The sequence below is a fragment of the Cervus elaphus genome, chromosome 17, assembly GCF_910594005.1.
Source record: "Cervus elaphus chromosome 17, mCerEla1.1, whole genome shotgun sequence".
Lineage (NCBI taxonomy): Eukaryota > Metazoa > Chordata > Mammalia > Artiodactyla > Cervidae > Cervus > Cervus elaphus.
The window spans coordinates 57,542,622-57,563,586 of NC_057831.1; the positions used below are offsets into that span (position 1 = coordinate 57,542,622).

The 20,965-nt window shown below is 41.4% G+C and overlaps 2 protein-coding genes across 4 annotated transcripts in view; both read right to left on the reverse strand.

Moving 5' to 3' along the window:
* Nucleotides 1-5,573, reverse strand: part of UGDH (UDP-glucose 6-dehydrogenase) — a 32,200-nt gene extending 26,627 nt beyond the window's left edge. For both annotated transcript variants that reach the window (XM_043871171.1, XM_043871170.1), the window contains exon 1: nt 5,435-5,573. The gene's annotated coding sequence lies outside the window, so the exon portion shown is untranslated. The remainder of the gene's footprint in view (nt 1-5,434) is intronic.
* Nucleotides 5,574-15,234: 9,661 nt separating this feature from the next.
* Nucleotides 15,235-20,965, reverse strand: part of SMIM14 (small integral membrane protein 14) — a 56,905-nt gene continuing 51,174 nt past the window's right edge. For both annotated transcript variants that reach the window (XM_043870928.1, XM_043870929.1), the window contains exons 4-5: nt 20,615-20,757; nt 15,235-18,524 (exon numbers count right to left, since the gene is read on the reverse strand). In XM_043870928.1, the coding sequence (XP_043726863.1) occupies nt 18,492-18,524; nt 20,615-20,757 (176 nt within the window). In that variant the 3' untranslated portion in view covers nt 15,235-18,491. The remainder of the gene's footprint in view (nt 18,525-20,614; nt 20,758-20,965) is intronic.

The window sequence follows — 20,965 nt, forward strand, 5'->3', positions numbered from 1 at the left end:
ATAAAGGAAAAGCTGAAAAAGAAACACTGTGGGGCATGGACTATTTTATTTAGGGTAAAGCAAAACAAAGGTCCATCTAGTCAAGGCTATGGTTTCTCCAGTGGTCATGTATGGATGTGCGAGTTGGACTGTGAAGAAAGCTGAGCGCCGAAAAATTGATGCTTTTGAACTGTGGTGTTGGAGAAGACTCTTGAGAGTCCCTTGGACTGCAAGGAGATCCAACCAGTCCATCCTAAAGGAGATCAGTCCTGGGTGTTCACTGGAAGGACTGATGCTAAAGCTGAAACTCCAATATTTTGGCCACCTCATGTGAAGAGTTGACTCGTTGGAAAAGACCCTGATGCTGGGAGGGATTGGGGGCAGGAGGAGAAGGGGACGACAGAGGATGAGATGGTTGGATGGCATCACCGACTCGATGGGCATGAGTTTGAGTAAACTCCGGGAGATGGTGATGGACAGGGAGGCCTGGCATGCTGCGATTCATGGGGTCACAAAGAGTCGGACACGACTGAGCACCTGAACCGAACTGAACTGAACTGAACTGAAGTCTCTCTGAGGTGACTTTTAAACTGACTTAAAAGATAAAATGGAATTAGTCACACCCAGATAACATGGTTAAATTATACAAGGGAGTATAACCTCATGCGAAGAGTTGACTCATTGGAAAAGACCCTGATGCTGGGAGGGATTGGGGTCGGAAGAGAAGGGGACAACAGAGGATAAGATGGCTGGATGGCATCACCGACTCAATGGGCATGAGTCTGAGTAAACTCCGGGAGTTGATGATGGACAGGGAGGCCTGGCGTGCTGCAATTCATGGGGTCGCAAAGAGTCGGACACGACTGAGCTACTGAACTGAACTGATAACCAGCTAAATGACAAAGTAAGTGTTAAAGTCCAGGGGAATCAAAATAAGAAAGCATCCTACATCAAGGGAAATGTAAAATCTAAGACTGGCCTAAAGAATAAATAGGATATAGAAAGGAAATATAAGCGGGGAGGGCATTTCAGATGACAGGACAGAATAGATAAGGACTTACATACAGAAATGAGTCCAAAGAAGTGAGGCGATCTGCCTAGTTACAAGGAAAAAAAAAAAGTGGATATTAAGTAGTGAGAGGCAATGTTATATGCCAGCCTGGATGGGAAGAAGGTTTGGGGGAGAATGGATACATGTATATCTATGACTGAGTCACTTTGCTATTCTGCTGAAGCTGCCACAACATTGTTAATTGGAGCTTCCCTGATAGCTCAGCTGGTAAAGAATCCACCTGCAATGCAGGAGACCCTGGTTCGATTCCTGGGTCAGGAAGATTCCCTGGAGAAGGGATAGGCTACCCACTCCAGTATTCTTGGGTTTCCCTGGTGGCTCAGATGGTAAAGAATCTGCCCGCAATGCGGGAGGCCTGGGTTCGATCCTTGGGTTGGGAAGATCCTCTGGAGGAGGGCGTGGCAACCCACTCCAGTATACTTGCCTGAAGAATCCCCATGGATGGAGGAGCCTGGCGGGCTACAGTCCATGAGGTCACAGAGAGTCAGACACGACTGAGCGACTAAGTATACACACCCCAATACAAAATAAAAAGTTTTGTTTTTTAAAAAATAATTTTATTTTTTTATTTATTTTGCGGTGCTGGGTCTTAGTTGCTGCTCGGGCTTTTCTCTGGTTGCAGTGAGTGGGGGCTGCTCTGTAGTGGCGGTGTCTGAGCTTCTCATTGCAGAGGCTTCTCTTGCTCTGGAGCATCGGTTCAGGGAGCTCAGACTTCAACAGTTGCAGCTCCCAGGCTCCAGAGCACCGGGTCAATTCACTGTCAGTCGCTCCTCAGCATGTGGGATCCTCCCAGATCAGGGGCTGAACTCATGTCTATTGCATGGGCAGGTGGATTCTTTACCACTGAGCCACCAGGGAAGCCCACAAAAGTTTAAAATTACAAAAAAAAAAAGTATTAACAGGTAATAATTGTCTCCTAGAGTGGAAATGAATTGGAAGTGGGTCTCGAATGCCTTTTTCAGGAAGGTATGACCATAAATATCCATGAGGCTATACTTTAATAACTTAAGGAAACAGCTGAAAGTAACCATAACAATCAAAGGCATTAATGTATCTAAAACCTAACAAGCTCCATTGAAGAAAAGGAAGAAGGAATGATCAACTTAGAGCCTGGAAAAGGAGCATTAAGAAGAAGAATGATGTTTATTTTAGAGCTGTCTAAAGAGTGACACAAAATCTGGAAGTCAGAAGTGTTCTGGGTTTAGAACAGTGAGGCAAGAAAAGGCTTTCCTAATGCTTGGATGGCAAATTACCCCCATATTCTTGGCTCTGATTCCACTCTGCCTTATGAGTTCAGATTGCCAGGAATTATAATACTAGAAAGGGATGACCTGGGTTTGAGACATCAGTATTCCAGGCACTGGAATAAAATTTCCCTACTGTATTAGCAAGGTTCCATTCTAGTATACTCATCAGTCTCTTATGAGCTTAGGCATCGTTAAAACCTAAAACCTCATTAACCACAGGTCTGTGGGAGAAAAAAAAAAATCAACCTTCCAGATATGTAAGGCTGAAGGTCAAGTCCTGAACTGTGACAAATCTGAAGGACTACCTACCACACACAGCAACACCCTTACTGGATAGGTGGCCTCTCTAATCAAAACCAATGTATGTCGAATACCTAAAAAGTGAAATCTCAAAGGACTTTTGAATGAGAGGATTTTATGGTGTTACCACTTAACCCATAGGCAAGAGGTTGTAAGGGCAGCCTATGCCCTCAATCTCAACCAGAACAGGTTCTGTTAACATTCTTACAATAAACATGGGTTGAAGATCTACATGATGAACTCTTGGGCTCAAGAGCTTAATAAGGTGGTCCCAGGCTAACATTTCTCTGCTGCTCTTCACCTAAGCACCTAGAATAGGCTCTCACGAACTACTAATTGGATGAGTAACTCTTATTAAGGGTCTTTTTGAGATGAAAACTGTTATTTGAATATTTTTAGCTCAGATGGCTTATCACAGTATTTTCGCAGATTGTCCAAAATCCTATCATCCTTTCTCTTAAGGTAGAACTTTAGCATGTCTTCTCAGAGTTACTTCTTTTTTCAAAAAAAAAAAAGGTTATGGCTGTGCCGGGTCTTCAGTGCTGCTTGCAGGCTTGCTCCAGTCGTGGTGGCTGGTGGGGTCGGGGAGGGTGGGGGCTACTCTTTGTCGCAGTGCAAGGGCTTCTCATTGCAGTAGTGTCTCCTGTCTCAAGCTCTAGGCGCATGAGCTTCATTACTTATGACACACAGGCTCAGAAGCTGCGGCTCCTGGGCTCTAGAGCGCGCACCAGCTTAGTTGCTCCGCAGCATATGGGACCTTCCTGAACCAGGGATTGAACCTGTGTTCCCCGCATTGGCAGGTGACTCTTTACCACTGAGCCACCAGGGAAGCCCCCAGAGTCACTTCTTATCCACCTTGGTCGCCAGGCCATATTCAGCTTGCCTTTCATATAAGCAGCCAGGGTCAACTGTTGGTGGCAGGTAGGCCTGTATTATAGAACTGCCTGTGTTTTGGGGTACCCCTGTGTTGCTATTTCATATGGCTCGCAGACGAAAATGGGGAAATTACTGAAGAAGCCTGATGTACCATCTGTGCAAGTCCAATAAATTACCACTTGGAAGTTTCAACAAAATCTTCAATAAGCTTTAATATGGAGCTTGATACAGTGTTAGTGATGTTCTCCGCCTGACACAGATATCTTCTGGTACCACTTTAAATTTCTACTTTTATATACCTTCCGATCCTCTACTGTGCTGTCTGGGAAATGGTAATATTTGCTTACGAATGAGTCAGTTTGGAATGACTTTTTACCCCGTGTTTTGGGAAAGTCACAGCAATCCAAGCAGTTCCAAAACTATTTTTCATTTATAATTTTACGAATTCAGATCAATAGTTCAACCTACAAGCTCTGGCTAACAAAGAGCGAACCTCCGATTACAATCTAAGGTGAATATAATCCCTCCATCTCTACCCCTCTTCAGTACACTCTACAAGTACCCAGTATAATGGGCTTCCCTCGTGGATAAGTGGTAAAGAATCCATCTGCCAGTGCAGGAGATGTGGGTTCAATCCCTGGGTCAGGAAGATCTCCTGGAGAAGAAAATCGTAACCCACGCCAGTATTCTTGCCTGGAAAATGCCATGGACAGAGAAGCCTGGCAGGCTACAGTCCATGGGGTTGCAAAAAAGTCAGATGCAGTTTAGGGACTAAACAACAACAAAGCTAAGGCAATGGATGTCACATCAACTTCACACATCATCTTAGACATTTCAGAAATGAAATACTAACAGATGCCTGACCTGGGGAAAATATTTAATCAGTGAATAAGATTGTTAACCTTGTATCTAAAGGGTTTCATGTAAAGCTGTGCAAACAACACGAGAGAAGATGGAGTATGCTTATTAGGTGCAGATTTCCTATGAGAGGAGTACAGCAACAGGAGAAGAAATGAGACCCTTTCAATCAGGGTTGTCTAGCCCTTACCTTAAACTAGAGGCTGGGCACTACCAAGCAATCTCAGAGCACACAATAACGTCTTTCATTTCCAGAACCACCACCCCACCCACCAAGGAACAGACCAGACTACTGTTGCCCATTTCTTAGGGGATTTGAAGAAACTCACAGACTCGCTGTGTCTTTGAGGGCAGTCAATGAACAGCCACTCCTCTGTATATCCTTGAAAAGTTCCCTACCAGTGAATCCTTCTTTTCTATATACCAGAATTCTCGACCTTACTCAATTATTTTCCTATTTATAAGAAGGTATAATTTTTCAAGGGCTCACACAAACACGATCTCCTGAAACACTCTGGAAAGGCCTTCCTTAACATGAAATAAAGCCATTATATGGTGTGGCAGCCAACAATGCATTTCAGGACAGCTATATAGATGTCACGACAGAATATCTTAGGACTTCGCCTTCGAAAAGGCTCTCTGGTTCGTTTTCTTGTCAAGTTTCTTAAGAAGGGCGGTCAGGGAAGGGGGTAAAGCGTCAGCACTCCATGTGAGCAATTCTAAACACAAAAGACTTTGATTCAGAGGCCAAAATGGGGTCCCTAAGCAAAGGACCACTTCCTTTGGTGATGTTCGGCTTTCAGAGGCGCCAGGGAAATCTCACTTAAGTCGGAAAGTAGGAGAAAGCAGAAAAGAGAAGCGGTTGGAAGACTCGCCGAGTCTTGAATTAAAAGCCTAAGCTATCTCTCTTCCAGGGCAGCAGATCCAAAGGACGATTCCCGCCCAGAGCCCAGAAGAGGAGACCGAGAGCCGTGACACTGGAAGCCTCGGACCGCGCGCAGGGAGCGACTGGAGCAGCGCGCACACCCCGCCCCGTTCCTTCCACATCCCGGCGGGGCCCGGGAGCACCCCAGTGGGCGGCCAGCCCGAGAACGGCGCTTACCCACTTCCAGGCACCGAGCGCTGCAACCGCTTCTATACCCCCGGCTCGGACAGCTCCTCGCTCTGGGCCGCGCAGCCGCAGCCTCAGCACTCGCGCCCTGCTCCGTCTGATCGATCTTCCCTCACCGCACACCCTTCTCGGGCTGCCAGGCACCGCACCCTGAGTCCCGGGCCCGAGCCCGTATTTAAAGGCTTCCACCCGAGAAGGCGGAGGATTCATTCCCTGGGAGCCAAGCCCTCCCGGACTCTGCCCTCGGTTGCATCCCTGCTCCCCCTCCCGCCAAGCTAGGCCAGGGCCCGCCCCAATTTCCTGCGGGCCCTGGGGCGGGGACACGGGGGCGTGGCCAGTCGTGGCTGGGAGGGGGACAGACCCCGCCCCCGGCCGACGCTGAGCAAATCCGCTGCGTCCAGCTCAGCGGCCCCGCCCCTGCCGCGAGCCGCGCGGGGCGGAGCTGCGTGCGCTGCGGGTCCACCGAGGCCCAAGCGGCTAGAGCCGGGGGAGCGAGTAGGTCAGGTACTAGTTCCCCCGTCGTCTAAAGTCTTCTCTTGCCATCTGGCCCCCGGTTCCTTCCCTGTGTCCCCATCCTGTCTGACAGCGCTGAGGTGGTGCCGCCTGCGCGCCAGGTCAGCCATACTTTGGGGCTGAGGCCCAAGGGGACCGGAAGGTCCAGGCCCCCTTTCCGGTCTCCCCAGCAGCCTAGAGAGCGCCTGCCTTGTCTTCCGGCTCCCCTAGACCTTGTGGATCAGACGTGGCCAGCAGCTTCCTCCACTCCCACGTCCTCCAGGCGCCTGGATCCTTCGTACCCTGTGGTCCCGAGTCCCAGGGCTTAGTCAGTTTACATAGACCCGCCACTTCTGGGAAGGAGTCACGCTAGATGGATGCTGAGGCCATCATGACTGGACCAGTTAGTGATCTCCACCCTGATCCCGGTGGAGGAGCGAGACAGCCATGCCCTCCAGGCAGATTTTCCAGATGCTCCTGCCAAGTTCGGGATTTGAGACGTCTGTGCACGATAGGTAGCAGAGAGCATGCCAGATCTAAGTGCCGCGTATGAGGAAGAGTGAAATTAACGTATGGAGCCGCGCACTTTTAATGAGGGCAGTTCTATTCCAGTTTCCCCACTCCAAGGTCATCTTAAACCTCAAATTTAAAGGGGAGGGAAAAAAAAAAGTAGTCATGACTTTTTCCTTCCTCTGGTTAAATTAAGAATTACATCACATGGATGGACCTAGAGATTATCATTCTAAGTGAAGTCAGTCGAAGATAACTGTATCACTCTGATGTGTGCAATCTTTTTTAAAAAAATGATACAAATGAACTTTACAAAATACAAATAGACTCACAGACATAGAAAACAAACTTATGGTAACCAAAGGGGAAAGGGGAAGGAGGAACGTATTAAGAGTTTGGGATTAACATAAACACACAACTATATGTAAAATAGATAACCAGGGACTTCCCTGGCGGTCTGTGTTGAAGACTCCCTGCGCCTCCACTGCAGAGGGTGCTGCTGGTTGGATTCCTGGTTGGGTAACCACCGGTATACCGCTGGGCAGGGCCGAAAAAAGAAAAAGATAACCAAAAAGGATCTAGTGTATAGCACAGGAAACTCTACTTGATATCTTGTAATAACCTGTAATGGGAAAGAATCTGAAAAAATAATATATAACTGAATCACTTTGCTATACACCTGAAACACCACGTAGTAAATCAATTATACTTTAATAAAAATTTTTTTTAAAAAATAAGAATTATTTCAAGTAATATAATCTGTACTTGAAGTCAAAGACCATTTTGAAACATGTCAAGGAAAGTAGTTAGAAGTTTATAAAGGCACGTTAAAATACCATATAGATGATAGATTTCTGATATGAGCATGAGGTGCACTTCAAACAAGCTGTTGAATTGTTTGTTGTGAATCCTAGAAAACGTGATAGCATGTGTAGGCGTTGTCCATTCTATATTCTTAAATTGATTCATTCAGCAAAGATGTAGTGCTTATTGTATTAGACATTATCCTAGAGACCAAAGATAAATCAAAATCCAATTCTTTCTTCCAAAACTCACAGGCTTGTGGGGGAGACAAATGAACAAGTAATTTCAGTGCATTTAATAGAGGTTGTTTTTTTTTTTTTTTGGTGTTTTGGCCATGACACTCTACACTGCATGTGGCATCTTAGTTCCCAGACAAGGGATCGAACCCCCACCTTCTGCACTGGCAGTACACAGTCTTAACCACTAGACCACCAAGTAGGTCCCAGAGGTTTTTTTAACTTGGTGCATACATAGATTTGTTTACTGTTACAGTCAGCTTTCTAATAAAAAACCACTATTCTAGTCCCATTATTTTGAATTCAACATTTTTCTACTTATTATTCACTTTACATTCTTTGTTAGTATTTTGATAATGATCATAATCTTCACAAAGCTCCAGACTCTTAGAAATGAAATCAAACTATCAATAATAGCTAGAATGGGCCTTTGGATATAGGACAATGGTTCTCAAAATGTGCTGACCATTTCTGAGAACTTTTCAAGGGATCCAGAAGGTAAAAAACATTTTTATGATAATACTAACATGTCCCTTTCTTTTTTCACTCATTCTCTCACAAGGATATGGTTGAATTTTCCAGAGGCTGTAGGACATGTGATATTATAACAGGTCATTGTGTGTGTTAGTCGCTCAGTCATGTCCAACTCTTTGCAACCCCATGGACTTTATAGCCCACTAGGTTCCTCTGTCCATAGGATTCTCCAGGCAAGGACACTGGAGTGGGTAGTCATTTCATTCTCCAAGGGATCTTTCCGACCCAGGGATCGAACCCTGGTCTCCCTCAGATCCTTTACATCTGAGCCACCAGGGAAGACCCTATAACAGGTCAGCGCAGATATTATAGACTTACAAAAATGTAAAGCAATGCCAATCTTCTAATTTTTTATTTAGAAGTAATTTTTTAGTAAAAATACATTATGTTGACATGAAATGGACTTACAGCTTTTCTCATAGCTCAGTTGGTAAGGAATCTGCCTGCAATGCAGGAGACTTGGGTTTGATTCCTGGGTTGGGAAGATCCCCTGGAGAAGGAAATGGCAACCCACTCCAGTCTTCTTGCCTGGAGAATCCCATGGCCATCCATGGGAGCCTGGCAGGCTTCAGTTCATGGGGTCACACAGAGTCAGACATGACTGAGCGACTACACCACCACCAATGGGCTTATTATTGCTAAGTTTAAGGAACTGATGTATTTCTGTGTGATTTATCAATTTTCATTTCTAGTAGGGCCAGTACAAATAGCTATAATAAACATGAAAAAGCCTTTTGGGGTCTTCAAGTTTTAAATGTGTAAAGGAGTCCTGAGAACAAAAGTTTGAGAACTGCATGTGGTAGGGCAATTATTTTCAGATTATGTATCATGGAGCTCTGAGTTTCCCTGGTGGTGTGTCAGAGTCTATGAGAGAGAAAATGAGTGGGAGATTAAAGCTGACAGAGCACTGTGTCTCCGACTTCCTTCTCCGTATCAGAGCAGTTCTACTTTTATCTGTCAATCTGCTTCATATTATCAAAATTTCATGTAGGATTTCAATTTACAAACATGTTCCTCTGAAAATTTAAAAAGCGCTTGATTTAGTCATTCAATAAGAATTTCCTCCAAGTGTTTACTATGTGATTAAAGTGTGCTAGTCATTAGGAATAGAATTGTGAGTAAAGAATGGTACATTCCCAGCCTTCCTACATTTTACTCTGGGGAAACATCAGTAACACAGAGGCATATAAAATAACTTAAGGAAGATATATATATAGTCTTGTGGGAATACACAATAAAAGCATCTGACATAGCAGCTCAGGGATGCTTCCTCAAGTTTATTTATTTTTGGCTGAGCTGGGTCTTTGCTGCTGCTCAGGCTTTTCTTGAGCTGTGGCGAGCAGGGGCTATGCTCTAGTAGCAGTGAGCAGACTTATGCAGTGGCTCTTCCTGTTGCCGAGCACCGGCTGTAGGGCTCAGTAGCTGTGGCTCCTGGGCTCTAGAGCACAGGCTCAGTAGTTGTGGCACATGGGCTTAGCTGCTCCGAGGCATGTGGGATCTTCCCAGACCGGGGATTGAACCAGTGTCTCATGCTCAGTAGTTGTGGCACATGGGCTTAGCTGCTCCGAGGCATGTGGGATCTTCCCAGACCGGGGATTGAACCAGTGTCTCCTGCATTGGCAGGCAGATTCTTTGCCACTGAGCCACCTGGGAAGCCCCTTCCTCAAGTTTTGAAAATTAAGCTCCTAAAGGAAATACAGGCATTAACTGGGGGAAACAAAGAGGGTGATTGGAGGAATAAAGAGGATGGATTTAGGGAGGGCAATTCAGAGCTAAATACAGCCATCAAGAATTAGAAGCAGCATGTCCAGTGTAGTAACCCAGGAGATTTACAGCAATGAACAGATTCAAGAGATGATCAGGACTTCCCTGGTGGTCCAGTGGTTCAGAATCCGCCTACCAATGTAGAGGACAGGTTTGATCCCTGATCTTGGAAGATCCTATAGCCACAGGGCAACTAAACCCAAGCACCACAACTACTGACCCCATATGCTGCAACTATGGAAGCCAATGTGCCCGAGAGCCTATGCTCTGCAACAAGAGAAAGCCTACATACAGCAATGAAGACCCAGTGCAGGCAAAAATGAATATATAATAATGTTTTTTTTTTAAAGAGTAAGATGATCAGGGAATAAAAGCATGATGATTTTAGTAATATCCTCCCCCTGCTCTCATCTCACACCAAGGGTGTCACTATCTTGGCTTTGACAATAAATGTTAGTTATGCCTTGCACAGATAATATTTAAGGCAATCAATTTCTTAAACAACTAAGGGAATAAATTTCTGGCTCAACTTTCACAGGTACTCTTTCTCAAAATTGGTTTGTCCAAGAATAGTCCATTTTACAAAAGAAAGACTTAGCTTTTATCCAAACAAACCCTTACTATGATCCATTCACCAGGGGTAAAATTCTGGGTGCCAAACAAAGGGATCAAGTGAATTCTGGCTTGGGGAAAGTCCCTTATACTGATTAATCAAGACACTTCAAACCTGTCTTTCCTCATTTTATATTTATTTTTGTTAAGGGTGAAGTTCAGAGTTAGAAACAGGACATTTTGAACATGTTCTGAATTCCAAAAAAAAAAAGATGCCATTTAAATTAGCGACTTGGAATATTTTTAAAGCAATTTAAATATTTTGCAGGACTACAAAAAATGGCAAGAGGTAGTGGATAAAATTGACATGGATAGAATTTAAAAGATTTATTCAGTAAACTAGTTAAACTTAGTTACATCAAATCTTACAGTACTTTTTCCACGTGGAGGTTTCATCTTATATGATGTTTAATACTTTTATTAACAAAATTATACTCACTTATATCTAAAAACATATTAAATGTCAACTTAAAATGGTCTAAGCATTGACTAAAGTTGGAGCCATTCTCGAAAATTTCCAAGGTGTTTCAGTTCAGTTCAGTCGCTCAGTCATGTCCAACTCTTCTCGACCCCATGGACTACAGCATGTCAGGCTTCCCTGTCCATCACCAACTCCTGGAACTTGCTTAAACTCATGTCCATCATGTTGGTGATCCATCCAACCATCTCATCTTCTGTCATCCCCTTCTCTTGCCTTCAATCTTTTCCAGCATCAGGGACTTTTCAAATGAGTCAGTTCTTCACATCAAGTGGCCAAAGTATTGGAGTTTCAGCTTCAGCATCAGTCCTTCCAACGAATATTCAGGACTGATTTCCTTCAGGGTTGACTGGTGTGATCTCCTTGCAGGCCAAGGGACTCTCAAGAGTCTTCTCCAACACCACAGTTCAAAAGCATTAATTTCTTTATGGTCTGACTCTCATATTCATACATGACTACTGGAAAAACCATAACTTTGACTAGACAGACCTTTGTTGGCAAAGTAATGTCTCTGCTTTTTAATACACTGTTTAGGTTGTTCATAGCTTTTCTTCCAAGGAGCAAGTGTCTTTTAATTTCAAGACTGCAGTCACCATCTGCAGTGATTTTGGAGTCCAAGAAAATAAAGTCTCTCACTATTTCCACTGTTTCCCGATCTATTTGCCATGAAGTGATGGGACTGGATGCCATGATTTTCGTTTTTTAAATGTTGAGTTTCAAGCCAGCTTTTTTTCTCTTCTCTTTTACTGTCATCAAGAAGCTCTTTAATTCCTCTTCACTTTCTGCCATAAGGGTGGTGTCATCTGCATATCTGAGGTTATTGATATTCTTCCTGGCAATCTTGAGTTCAGCTTATGCTTCACTCAGCCCAGCATTTCTCATGATGAACTCTGCATATAAGTTAAACAAGCAAGGTGACAATATACAGTCTTGATGTACTCCTTTCCCAATTTGGAACCAGTCCTTTGTTCTATGTCAAGTTCTAACTGTTGCTTCTTGACCTCCATACAAATTTCTCAAGAGGCAGGTAATGTGGTCTGGTGTTCCCATCTCTTTCAGAATTTTCCACAGTTTGTGGTGATCCACATAGTCAAAGGCTTTGGTGTAGTCAATGAAGCAGATGTTTTTCTGCAACTCTCTTGCTTTTTCTATGATCCAGCAGACACTGGCAGGATGTTGATCTCTGGTTCCTCTGCCTTTTCTAAATCCAGCTTAAACATCTGGAAGTTCTTGGTTCACATACTGTTGAAGCCTCACTTGGGAGAATTTTGAGCATTGCTTTGCTAGTGTGTGACATGAGTACAATTGTGTGGTAGTTTGAGCATTCTTTGGCATTGCCTTTCTTTAGGATTGGAATGAAAACTGACCTTTCCCAGTCCTGTGGCCACAGCTGAGTTTTCCAAATTTGCTGGCATATTGAGTGCAGCACTTTCACAGCATCCTTTTAGGATTTCTAATAACTCAACTGAAATTCCATCACCTCCACTAGCTTTGTTCACAGTGATGCTTCCTAAGGCCCACTTGACTTCACATTCCAAGGTGTTTAATCACACTGTTTCTGGCATGAAGGACAGCAGCTGGGCTTGCAGTTATCTGAATGCTTTGAGGCTATCAAGTTTTGTCTGCAAGTCTTACAGTCTCTTGTAGTTTTTGCATTATAATCTTGCTGTTACTCGTGGCTTTACTGAACAACTGTATTAAAAGAAATGAAGGTAGTTGTAGACATTCTGTTTGGTTTGCTCACACATGAAGCTAAGTAAGTTTAGGTGAAAGGTACAAATCAAGGCTTAGATCCCCTTCTGCCTCCTTGTGTATTTCGGACCAAATACAGGAAAAAAAAAGAATTAAAATGACATCAGTAGTATGGTTTCTGAAGTGGGAGGGACACATATGAACCTATGTTAAGAAAGAGCATCAAGATTGCTTTGCATTGAGTTCTGAAAGGAAAAAAAAAAAAAACATTTAAGATAGTATGCCACTTTTCAAAATTCTCTTAGGAATATACAAGTAATAAAGTTTAAAATTATAGATCTAGGATTTGCTAATGGAGTGGATGGCTGCAGGTGTGTAGAAAATGAGGTAACTAGAGGACGTTAGGGGACTGAGTATTGAAAGGGTTGTCTTCTTGGATACTGACACCAGAATCACCATAGAAGAATGCTGAAGAGAGGCAGAAAGTCCAGTGCTAAAATCTTCAAGGTGGGAGGGGGGATCGGGACGGGGAACACATGTAAATCCATGGCTGATTCATGTCAATGTATGGCAAAAACCACTACAATATTGTACAATAATGAGCCTCCAAGGAATAAAAATAAATGGAAAAAAATTTAAAAATAAATAAATAAATAAATAAAATCGTCAAGGAGTGAGGAGTAATGCAGAGGTCTATAAATAACTGTGAAAGCTAGGGTAGAATATTCTAACAGCATGAGCTTCAAGAGTTGGAGAGTTATAGGGAGGAGAGGAGGACAGCCTGGCTGTCCAAAAGAGGAACTGAGAAGAGGTTCACTCTGTCTCCATTCCTTGGTCATATGATCTGGGAAAGAAAAGAGCTCTCACTCAAGAGGCAAGAGTTAGCACCCTTAAGGAAATATCATGTTTTGGGGAAGGGAATGTTCAGAGAAGGGGTTGAAAATATCATTTTGCAGATGATGCCCCTTAAGTTTAGGAGGTTTGGGGCATGAGAAAAGGTATGAGATTGAATCAGCTGAGGGGGAATGAATGATGATGGCCTTGGAGTCTTGGACTTGTGGAAGCCAATATAAATAGGGGTATAGGACACGACAGGATTAATCGAGGTAGTCTCTAAGGCGAATCACCACAGCTAGGCCATGAGTGTAGGGAGAGAGTAGGGAGCCTTGGCAAAAACATGTAATCAGTGAGTCTTGCTGTCAGACACGACGATATTGGTGCAGAGGCCAATACAGGGGTGACATTACTGTGGAGGGGTCTCTTTGAGTATCACCTGACAACTCCGCACATACTCTTATCTTCCATCTTAAAACAACAGCAATAGAAACTTCTTGCCCCAGACCCACATCACACTCATGTTACGACTACATTTCTCTGCTCCCAATCGCTGGAAACCCCTCCCAAGAGCCCCTTGTACTTCTCGCCTTCCTTACCCTGATTTCTTTCCTTAACTACTCCAGGCTGGGTTTTCATCATTGCTCCAACAAAACACCTTTTCTCAAGTTCACTATGAATCCTTTGTCAAAACGTTCAACTCTCCACCTCCACATTTTTTCTCAGTAGAATTGAACACTACTGAGCCCTCCTCCCGTTAGAGATCTGCTTTCTTTTCAGGCTTCCAAGACTACGATCATATGGTTTTCTTCTTCTTTCACAGGATGCTCCTTCTCAGTCTATTTTGTAGGTTCCTCTCTCAACCAGAGCTCTAAATAGTACCCAAGTCCCAGTCCTGGGGTTTCTTAAGTTGAAATATAGTTGACATAAAGCATTATGTTAGTTTCAGGTATACTATGTAATGATTTGACATTTATGTACATGAAATCATCACAAGTCTAGTAACCATCTGTTCTCAAAGTTATTAGACTATTATTGACCATAGTCCCTATGTTGTATATTATATCCCTGTGACTTATTTATAACTGGAGATTTGTGCCTGTTAATTTCCTTCATCTATTTTGCCTCCCCTGCTTCCCTACACCACCGGCCCACCCTGCTCTCTCCCTTCTGGTGACCACCCATTTGTTCTGTGTATCTGTCTGTTTTCATTTTTTTCTTAATATTTCACATATCAGTGAAATCATATGGTATTGGTCTTTCTGACCCACTTCACTTAGCATAAAATATCCTCTAGGTTCATTCATGTCACAAACGGCAAGATTCCTTTTTTTTTTTTTAATGGCTGAATAATATTCTGTTTCATGTATACCACATCTGTATCTGTTCATCTATTAAGGAACACTTAGTTGCTTTCGTGATCTGTAGTATCTGGGTGCATTCCAGGTCATAGAGCAAAAGCAAATTTTCACTTTTGTGTGTTTTCAGAACAGTTTACATGTCTAGCTCCTTTTGGGTAACATACATCTGCTCATATAATTAACACGATTGGATAGCAAATGTCTACTGGACCTGTATTCTAGGAAGAAATTAACAAAAGAAATGTAATTGCAACCCAATTTCCTAGATATTCTTAGAATCCTTACTTCTGAATACTGGCCCCAGATTGCTATTACATATCCTTCTCATAACTCAAAGCTCTTCTCGCTTAGGAATGTCTTAGTTAAGGGTAAAAAAACTTACCAAAAAAACCTGTTTAATAAAGGACTTTAACATTTTACTAGGCAAAAGATGTTCACTTCTCTTGCCACAAAAACCAAACAGAAAACAGTGAATGTTACTAATGTTTTCTATTTATTCATTAATAAAAAGTGCATAGTACAAGCCCTTTTTCCCAATCCAAGTACTCAGTAAAAGATTACAATAAACCCTGGATGGCACAGACATGATTTGTTTGGCGTGATTTAAACATTTAAAAACAGCAGTTAACATTTGGTACATCACATGACCACTTTTGCTTTTAACAAAGTAATCATCAGACACAGTAACAAATACATACGACTTTTCATTTAGAAATGTTATAAAGTTAAGACTAAACCTACTATTGCAACAACAAAAATTTCACCCATTAATTTAAACTCTCTCGATTTCTCCTTCAAGTTGCTGTTTTGTGTCTTAAGCCAAGCTGGTCAAATTTTAGCACATATTCATTTAGAGTGACAGACTTTGATTCAGGGTGTGAGACTTCTGAGGTTCCTTTGAAAATATAAGATATAGATAATTTATAAACACTGTAACATCGCATATCACAAAGACACTAAAAGTAACCACTGAATAGCTGTAGTTAATAGTTACTTTAGAAACTCTCTCCAAGTAGTTTAAAATTAAAATATGACTTGTTGAACATGGGATAGTGTTTGGATAGATACATGATAAAATCTTTTACTATACACAGTTCTAATGTTTTTTCCATGTGGAAAACAAAGGAAAACAAAACAAACATTTTGCATAAAATAACATTAAATAACTCTAAAACAAAATAAACTACTAATGGCATTTGTGGGCTGTTTAAGAGCCAAAAGTGATTAAAATGTGAAGCTTTTTTCCAGGCTATTTAAAAATTATTGTAGTCATAATTTAGGTGAATGTTTACAAGCCAAATAATGAGTAAGAGTGTGCTCAATAAAAAGGCCACATGTAGAAGCTTTAGGGATAAAACAGAATAATATAAATTACTAATTAGGTTAAAAGGAATACCTTATGTGCTACCACATACTGTCTTTGTTGGGAGGGCAGGGAAATTGTACAAGCAGAAAAACCAAGACTAAATACTTCACTAAGAACTTTTGTTATTAATTAAATAGACGGTCCATATAGGAAAAGGTTAATATTCTAATGTAATGTCAATTAAGTCTATGTGACAGAAATGAAGAACTAGGAATAAGAACCCAGATTTCCAGGTCTCTAGCTATTACTAGATATTGTCTCTGGGTCACAGCCACTTCCTTAAACCAAAGTCAATTCTTTTTTTCTTTTGCCACTCCACATGGCTTACAGGGTCCTAGTTCCCTGGTCAGGGATTGAACCTGGGCCCTCGGCAGTGAAAGCATGGAGTCCTAATCAGTGGACCACCAGGGAATTCCCCAAAGTCAATTCTTAGTTCTTTGTGAACCACAGATTCAGTGACACATCACTATCTCTTCCAGAGACTAGCTTTCTAGCAGCTTCAAGAGCAGACCGTTACAAGATATGTGCCAGCCTTCAAAGTTCAGGGGCAAGGGCAGAAAAAGAAATGATTACAAGGATTCAGCTCCATCTTAGGCCATTCCGACCCTTTCTGCTTTAAAAGCTATGAAGCTGTGAAGGCTTTTAATAGGCCATATTGAGAGGAAAAACCTTAAATCTATGCTGTTCTTTTACCCAGGATTTGACTTACCTGTGTTATGATACCCCTCGATTAACACAAGTAATTAACAGTAGGTTATTTTATTTCAAGAAAAGTTGAGCACAAAGCCAAGATGCACAGGAGGAATGCAAGCATTCGATATCAGATTATATAATGAAATGAAGCCCTTACAGTGTTTACAGCCTAGAACAGAATCATAATAAGGGAGAAAAATACCCTACGGGTGTCACGTAATTGTATCAGAGACTCTATTAAACAGTACAATAATATAGATAAGTTTATTCAATTCATACAAGTAATTTCTCAGATCAATACAGTGAAAAGCTAAACTGGTCTGGGAGGGGGAGCATCCTTACACTGACAGCAAAATATCTTCTAGCCCCCATAAATCATCTGCAATCATTTGTTAGAAAAAAATTCTATAACCACACAGGTCATGCAGACTTTTTATGCCATTTGTATTCATTTTCTTTCAAACTGAACAAAAACAAATGAAACCTTTTACATTTTTATACATTTCAAAATTTTCCTTATAATAATTAGCGCTCCTCCCCACCCCAATCCACCCTATTACCAAACAAGAATGAGACAGAGGTTGAGAAAAAATATCCTTGATTGTTTCTCATTTCCCTCCTTTTCCCTTGGAGTAAACAAAGAATTCATTAAATATTTTTTGAAGTCAGAAAGACAATAAGACTCTAAATTTTTTCTTCCAAAAAAAAAAAAAAGAGTAAGTAAATAGCATTCAAATGTCAGTAACCAAGTAGGCCCCCAAGATAGCTTTAAGATCGTTTCATTTAACAGGGAAGTTTGTAACACAAAAGCAGCTTCCTGAGAGGCACCCACTTTAAAAATAAGTTTTGGCTTAAATTACTACTGTATAGATTATACCTAGCAAAGGTAGAAAGAATTAAATTTTTTCCTCCTTTCATGAACTGTGTAATAAGGCTAGTGTGCAGAGGCTTACAAATTTCATATAATGGACTGTAAATCATCCACCATACTTAAATCATGTTTATTTAAAGTTTTCTTAATATTAGACATTTTATGGGAATAAAAACTTAGTAAACAGTTATTTCATTTCTTTTCTCCTTTTCTTTAGTCACATAAATCATCTGTAGTGGATGATACAGATTTCAGCTGTAATTTGTAAAATATTCCAAAAGTTGTCACAGTCCTAAGAACTAGAGAAAACTGCCATCCACAAATAAACTACCAAGGTAAATATAAATACAGTGTGGTTCTAATTTCCTTTCATACAATCTCAGGTAACCCCAAATAACTTTATAAATACCTTATTAAAGAAACAATTTTTAAACCCATTGAAACTACTAAAAATATTTAAATGTAGAGATCTCAAATTTCCTTCTATCAGGCCAGAAATTACCACAAAAATTATGATCACAGTTACAAACAGAACGAATGGAATGTTTAAGTTTAGGATAACCAAAAAAGCCCCATGTAACTTTTTAATGTAATCATTTACTCAAATATAGGAAAGGTGATGACACAGGAAGCAAAACTAAGCTCGCAGGTGAAATTTCTAGAAGCTCATGAAAACAATACCATCCCACACTGCAGATGCAAAAGAAAAACAGTTCTAACGGGGTTAAGAGTACTCTGGTCGTCTTCGTTCATTTGGTCGTGCAAGGTGTTAAACTATTTTCACTTCCCATGTCCACAAAGCTAGTCCACGGGAGGGGCCGGTGGGTCTTGTCCCTGACATCAGAGAGAAAGAGATGATGAAAGTGACTTAAATTCCCCGGTGCAAACAATCTAACACACACAGTGAGAACTGGGCAGCAGCGGCCCTCAGCCTCCCCCCCTAGGTCATGTACTTGTTTGGACTTCTCCTCTGTTCCTGCACATGGGGGCGCTGTGATTCGCTGACATTTGTTTCTTTCTCCTTTGTAGCATGGAAGAAAAGAAAATTCTGTAACAGTGATACTGACTCAGGTGACAACTCCAGAGGTGATACTTAAACCAATTAAGGTAGTCTCATCCTTCTTGCTAATAAGGTGACTGAGTACAGGACAATCAAAATGAAGCTAAAGACTTGTATTTCTCTCTATAGAACATCTGTCAGTGAGGAAATATGCGGCTCCAGCTACCACTGGGAGCTGCCCGACAGGGACCAGAAAGGGAGCCCACCTTGGAATAAACAATGGTCTGAGGAGAGAAACTAGGTCTCTAATGAACTGGCAAAACTTTCTAAACACTGACCCTCCGTCTGGATTTTCTGATATGTACACCAATAAAGCCAATTACTTAAACCAGGCTGAAATGATTTTTGTTACTTGTAACAGAAAGCATCTGAGCTGTAAAGGCAAGAGCAGAGCTTTTAGGATCTTCAGGAAGACTCCACTTATTACTCCGATATGCTATATGAAACCCCAGATGAGGATAATCAATTTTTCTGCTTGGAATTGGTCAATATGTGTTCATGCTTACTCCTAGAGCTGTGGGATTACCACTCCTAGAACTGCTGGTCTACACTGAACTACGGATCAGGGGATGGTAATCTTGCATTTCTGTCACTTTTAAACGGCTTCTAATTTAGCTCCAAACATTGAAGATGTTGCTCTTTGATATGAAAGTAACAAAACTGTACATAGAAAGAAAAAAGGCTAAGGAGAAAGCACTTTACCAAGACAACATACAAGCTGTTTTATGGATACACTCCTCTCCATGAAAACTTAAAAATAAGGCATTTTATATAGTGCTAATGATGGCTTCTTTCTTAACTAAAGTCAGCATGCTACATATCTAAATGTTCCAGTCCCAAAGCACTGACCAATTAACATTGCATATTTGCTTTCTCCTATATAAGCAACTGGTCTAGTTAAACTTCTTTTTAATATTAGCAACACAAGATTGGGGGAAAGAAGCAATTATTTTAGGCTGAAGAAGGGAACTAGCGGGATAATTTGGTATCCAACAAGTAAGTCCACCATGGAAATAGTTTTAAAGAGATAATACCCAAATCAAATGAGAAAGAAAAAAAGTATAAACATTGCCTCTGAAAACAATTAAAAAGAATCCTTTAATGGGGGAGGGGATAATAGATTTACCTCTATTAAAGACGGTAATCAAAAACTCCCTGTTGGGTCACTTTATCATATTTTTCATTTAGGTTCTAAAAATTGTTATAATCATGACTATCAAGATTTATCAATATAAATGATTCCTACCACTCCTTTCGCCAGCTCAGCTGACCTATTGTGATGCAGAACTGTCAGAATGAATTTGAGAGAAATAGGATGGGAAAGCAGGTTGAGCCAGATGGGCTCCATGTCTCTGCTATATCTGACATCTAGGACAGAAGGGGAGAAAATGGAGAGAGAGTGAATGAGTGAGTGAGTGTGTGTGTGTGTGTGTGTGCACGCACGTGTGCAAGTAGGGACATTTGAACTGTAGCTAGTAAGAGTATCTAGGAACCTTGGGACGTGAGAGGCAAGGAATCAACTGTGAGGCGGACAGAACCAGAAGCTGGAGGACTGAGATTTGAGAACTATCACTGTGGATTATTATGAACTGGACCATTTTTATGTTTCGCCTGTGAGTAAACATTGAAATTCATCTTAAAATGATGTGGAGCTACTGGTCTGTACTTCTCTATGTGTAACTCCATGAAAACTAAGCCATTTGGAATTGCAAGACTTACTGGGACTACACAGGAAGAATTTAATTTACTCTGTGAGCTAAATCTTCCTTTTGCTAATTTAGATATTTCAGTGAAAACAACTCCACCCCTTCACAGGCTACGCCCATCCCCCCATCCCAACAGATCTCTAATCCACAACACTTACATTATGAGGACTGGCTGGCTTTCCAGTTAGGTTGGATCCTCTTAGATTAGGAGGTCTCAACAGAAACAAGATCACTGCAATAACCATCCAGGCCATCAAGATCATGGTAATACTGATGCCATTATCACTAGAGGGTCCTGGCACTAAAGACAAACAGAAAATGTGTTTGCAACAAAAACTGTTGAATAATTACCATGTTGTTAGGTAAATGTAAAAACGAACTCTAATGTTTAAATAACTTCAAAATTGTATTAATAGAAAAACTGTTAATAATTTTAAGAATTATTAAATATTACACCTTCAATTTCCCTTTCCTCCTGTGAGAAAATCTAAACGGTAAATGGTATAAAA